This window comes from Fopius arisanus, unplaced genomic scaffold, assembly GCF_000806365.1.
Source record: "Fopius arisanus strain USDA-PBARC FA_bdor unplaced genomic scaffold, ASM80636v1 scaffold00018, whole genome shotgun sequence".
Taxonomy (NCBI): domain Eukaryota; kingdom Metazoa; phylum Arthropoda; class Insecta; order Hymenoptera; family Braconidae; genus Fopius; species Fopius arisanus.
This window is the reverse complement of record NW_011887757.1, coordinates 1,511,633-1,515,564: the sequence shown is the minus strand read 5'-3', so window position 1 is coordinate 1,515,564 and position 3,932 is coordinate 1,511,633. Positions and strand designations below refer to the sequence as shown.

The 3,932-nt window shown below is 42.8% G+C and overlaps 1 protein-coding gene across 1 annotated transcript; it reads left to right on the top strand.

The window, feature by feature from the left end:
- Positions 1 to 48: 48 nt before the first annotated feature.
- LOC105264030 (keratin-associated protein 5-1) lies at positions 49 to 3,875 on the top strand. Its single transcript, XM_011300602.1, has 4 exons — positions 49 to 332; positions 451 to 751; positions 1,146 to 1,819; positions 3,635 to 3,875. The coding sequence occupies exons 1-4, from the start codon at positions 275 to 277 to the stop codon at positions 3,640 to 3,642; spliced, it is 1,041 nt and encodes a 346-aa protein (XP_011298904.1). The 5' UTR covers positions 49 to 274; the 3' UTR covers positions 3,643 to 3,875.
- The last annotated feature ends 57 nt before the right edge of the window (positions 3,876 to 3,932 follow it).

Genomic DNA, 3,932 nt, shown 5'->3' with positions numbered 1-3,932 from the left:
ACCTGAAGATCAATGCCATGAATATAGCGCCTGTTTGAATCTCCAGACACCACTCAAAAAATAAACTTTGGACATCAACGCTAAATTACAGTGCAAATATCAGAAAAAATAAAATTAATTACAATGACAAGTTCAATTCCGTCATTCATCTTTTCTCTACATTTAGTTTTTCAATAATCCAAACATGCTCGTCTCAGTGAAAATATCCATCAAGATGTAGACCCGATTTTTTGGTTATTGGGTAATTTTTATACAATTTATAATAAAATTCATCATGTCCTGCTGCGAAGGTTCTGCTAGTGGCGAACGTTTTCCAGGGACTGGATGCTGTGGTAAATCTCTTTCCCTAGGGCCTGATACCTTTATCTCCATATTCCTCATGAAAAATTCTCTTTTTGTCCCACTGGGGACAAGGTCTAATAAAGCCACTTGGAAAATGATATTATGCAGGATCCAGCTGTGCCGGGGGAAGATCCGGGTGTCTGGCGTCCGAGCCGCGGATACGATCTTGTATGTGTCAAGAGAACGTAGGGTGCCTGGACAGGGCAGATTGCGGGGGATTTCGACCGAGAGGTACAGCCGCCACTGGAGCGTGCCCTGGACCGTGTCAGTGCGCTGAGGAAGAGGCATGGAACAGTAATTCACCACCTAGACCGAATTGCGAGTGGCTCTCGAATTTCAGCGAGTTGAGAAGACAGTGGAGTGATCATGGAAGGAAAAATAACTGCAAGTGTTGCCGCTGTGCTCCACCGTATGTCACTATTAATTGATCCCTTTTGTAGAGACGGTTAGCTTCAAAGTAAAATTTTCCGGAATGTTTCCGCAAAATAGAGATATTCAATTTCAAAACGGCGATGTTTCTTTTTCGTTCACCCATTTTCAATCGCTTGCGCAATACGTATGCGCCAGCTGCGCAGTACCCTGCGCACAAAGTTCGCGAGTGAATCGGCGTGATACAACATGTATACAAAAAATACCGGAAAAATGTGGCGCTTTCTCGAAAGTAATGAGTGTCTGTTTAACCCCGCGGGGTACATTTTACAGTTGGTAAATTTGGAATGCGATTTTCCTAGAGATAGCGCAAACTTTTTCAATGAAATTGCGTCTCACCTTGACGAGGCCCTAATTTTAATGATCCATTCTAGAAGACGAGTAGCCCCTTGCAGACCCTGCGTCCAAACCGCGAACCCCTGTTCATCCACCACCAAACCCTGCACGTTCGACGAAAGATTATCTGGAGGTGCTTGCGGGGGAGGCTCCTGCGAGGACCAGCAGGGCTATCCAGGTTCTTCCACGGCCAACCCCAACCAACCCTGTGCCCCAGCACCAAAACCCATCCTAAAGCCCCGCAGTTGCTGTCAGTGCATCGGCAACTACTGCATGTGCCAGCCAATGCCACGTAATTGCAACTGCCCGCCACCCCCTCAGGTTGACGCCCGAGCGGACCGCGAATGCTCGTGCGAGTGTCCCTCGTCCCCCGAATGCGCGTGCCCCCCGAGTGAAAGAAAGTTCCCAAAGACGAAGGTCCGATGCCCAAACGCAAAACTGTGCTGTCCAACACCGCGACCACAGCCTGGCCCCAAGTGCAATTGCTCCAGGTGTCAACCATGTCTTCCACCGCCATGCGACCCGTGTACGTCAACAAAATGTCGACCACCGGTGGTTAAATTCCCGCCATGTCCACCGGAGCCATCTTGTCCACCTTTCAAGGGGCCACCGTCGTGCGCAGGCTGTCAGGGACCACCAACTCCACCATGTGCCTCCGGTAGACCCCAGACCGCCAGCAGATTAGGCTGCATGACACCCTGCAGACGACCAGGTCAGTCTGCCTTTCACCAACCGATTTATTCAAATTGTCAATTGATCTGTGAATCGTGTACTCATGAAATCGACACGGACGTGGAGGGGACCGGTAAAAAACAAGTCAGGGGGATAAAAAGTCAGTGTAGCTGCGGTGATGATGCGCGTGGGTGTGCCGATGACTGCCAATCCTGTTGTTCCTACAATTGCAATGAATCGCCGGAAGCAAGGAAAAGAGAAACACCGAGAACAGCGAGTCAGTGTAACTGCAGTGGCGATGCTCGTGGCTGTGCCGATGACTGTCAGCATTGTTGTGCTTTTGAATGTGCGAGCGAAGCGCATAATGACGCTACGAGAAAGAGAATTTCCGGTGGATCCGAGGGCGATACAGCCCGGGAATATTCAAATGAGACGGGAATAATTGAAAAGCGAAATGTTGATGAACCCATTGAGTGCAATGAGAATACTCAGCACTCACAGGACTCGTTACAATTAAGAGACTTGCCGGTGGTGAGGTGCAGCGCTTCAGCAACCCCAAAGAGATCGACTAGACTGCTGCAGTCACTCATGCGAGGAAAATCATCAAAGACTAGCGCTCATCATCAAGACAGCAATTATGGGGGGGACGGGGGGAATGTGGGGGTGTAATGAGTGAGGTTCAAGTTTGCGATTTTATCGATTTGTGGGGAAGGCGACATCGGCACCCCGAGGCATCATTATTATTTCATGAGGTGAAGTTTTTTTAGGAAGATAAATTTCGGGGTACAATGTTATGGATCATGAATATTAATTGGAAAATTCAGTGATTCATCCTAGATATTCTGTTAAATTTTATTTGAATGAAAAAAATCAATGGATTATTGGTTTTCGGTAGAAATTATTGTCTTCTATCGTTTTTGCTTACGAGTGGAAATATTGAAATCGTGGGAAATTTCGGAAATGCAGGTGCTCATTTTTGGGAACCTATTATAATTTTTTTTTTGTAGATGTACGTATCGATGAGCCTTATCAGTCGTCGATATTAATTACAATACATTTTTGCAAAAATTAATTTTTTTGTGGATAACTGAATAAAAAAAAAGTATTAAACGCTTGAGTAGAGGTTTAAAAAATTTGTTTCGATGTTGCGTTGAGTAAGTTGGAAGATGAAAATAATAGCAACATGAATTGAATCGATAACAAAAAAGATGGCCCAAAATTCGTACATTAAAAATATTTGAATCCTCGGCCTCTCGCGGAATATTCTACTTCAATTACATTTGACTGGAGCTCTCAACGATATATCAATATATCAACAGGATACTATTGAAACTATAAACTAAACTAATTACCATGGCTATATTAATTGACATAATTTATCAGATAATTTTTGCTATTTTCCAATTTTCCATTGATTTTCAAAAAAATCAGCTCCCGAATTTTTCCGTTATTCTGATATTTTCACGTATTATGTCCCAAATTCATTCGATTCATTCAATTGTGGTGAAAATATTTCATTAAGACTTTATGGAAACTTGACGGTGATTACAACGCACGTTCGGGAATTAAACATTAAAATATTAACAACAATAATAAGGACAATAGAGGTAATAGAAAAAAAAGAAAAAAAAGAAAAAAAAGAAAGAAAAAGAAAAAAAAAAGAAAAAAAGAAAAAAAATGAAAAAAGAAAAAAAGAAAAAAAAAGAAAAAAAAAGAAAAAAAAGAAAAAAAAAGAAAAAAAATAGCAATTGCTCGTGGGCTTTATTTTGATATTTCTTGATGGAGTGATAGAAATATGAATTTTCATTCGACAAAACGAAACTCACAGTTTTGTCCCACCTTTCTATGACTAAAGGTATGTGACGTGGCATCCGGTAGGTCATGAGATTGCCGTGCAATATCAGCAGAACACCCGGAGCTTCTTCACCTGGATGAGCAACTTTATTAGCAGCATAGGTCATTCGACACTCCTACCCAGTCCACTTGCCCTCATATCCTTCACCCTGATGATTCTGCTCGGTGTCACCCTCTCACTTGGTTTGACGCTGTACGAGCGATATTATAAGACTAAAAAATTGTGCTCCAGATGTCGATAAAGCGGCGACAGATGTTTAATAATAAAGAACTGTTGCTGAAAATTCTTATCACTTATT

Coding starts and splice junctions, on each gene's coding strand:
- LOC105264030 (XM_011300602.1), top strand. CDS start 275: ATGTCCTGCTGCGAAGGTTCTGCTAGTGGCGAACGTTTTCCAGGGACT. Junction 333..450: donor TCCAGGGACTGGATGCTGTG/GTAAATCTCTTT, acceptor GATATTATGCAG/GATCCAGCTGTGCCGGGGGA. Junction 752..1,145: donor TGTTGCCGCTGTGCTCCACC/GTATGTCACTAT, acceptor GATCCATTCTAG/AAGACGAGTAGCCCCTTGCA.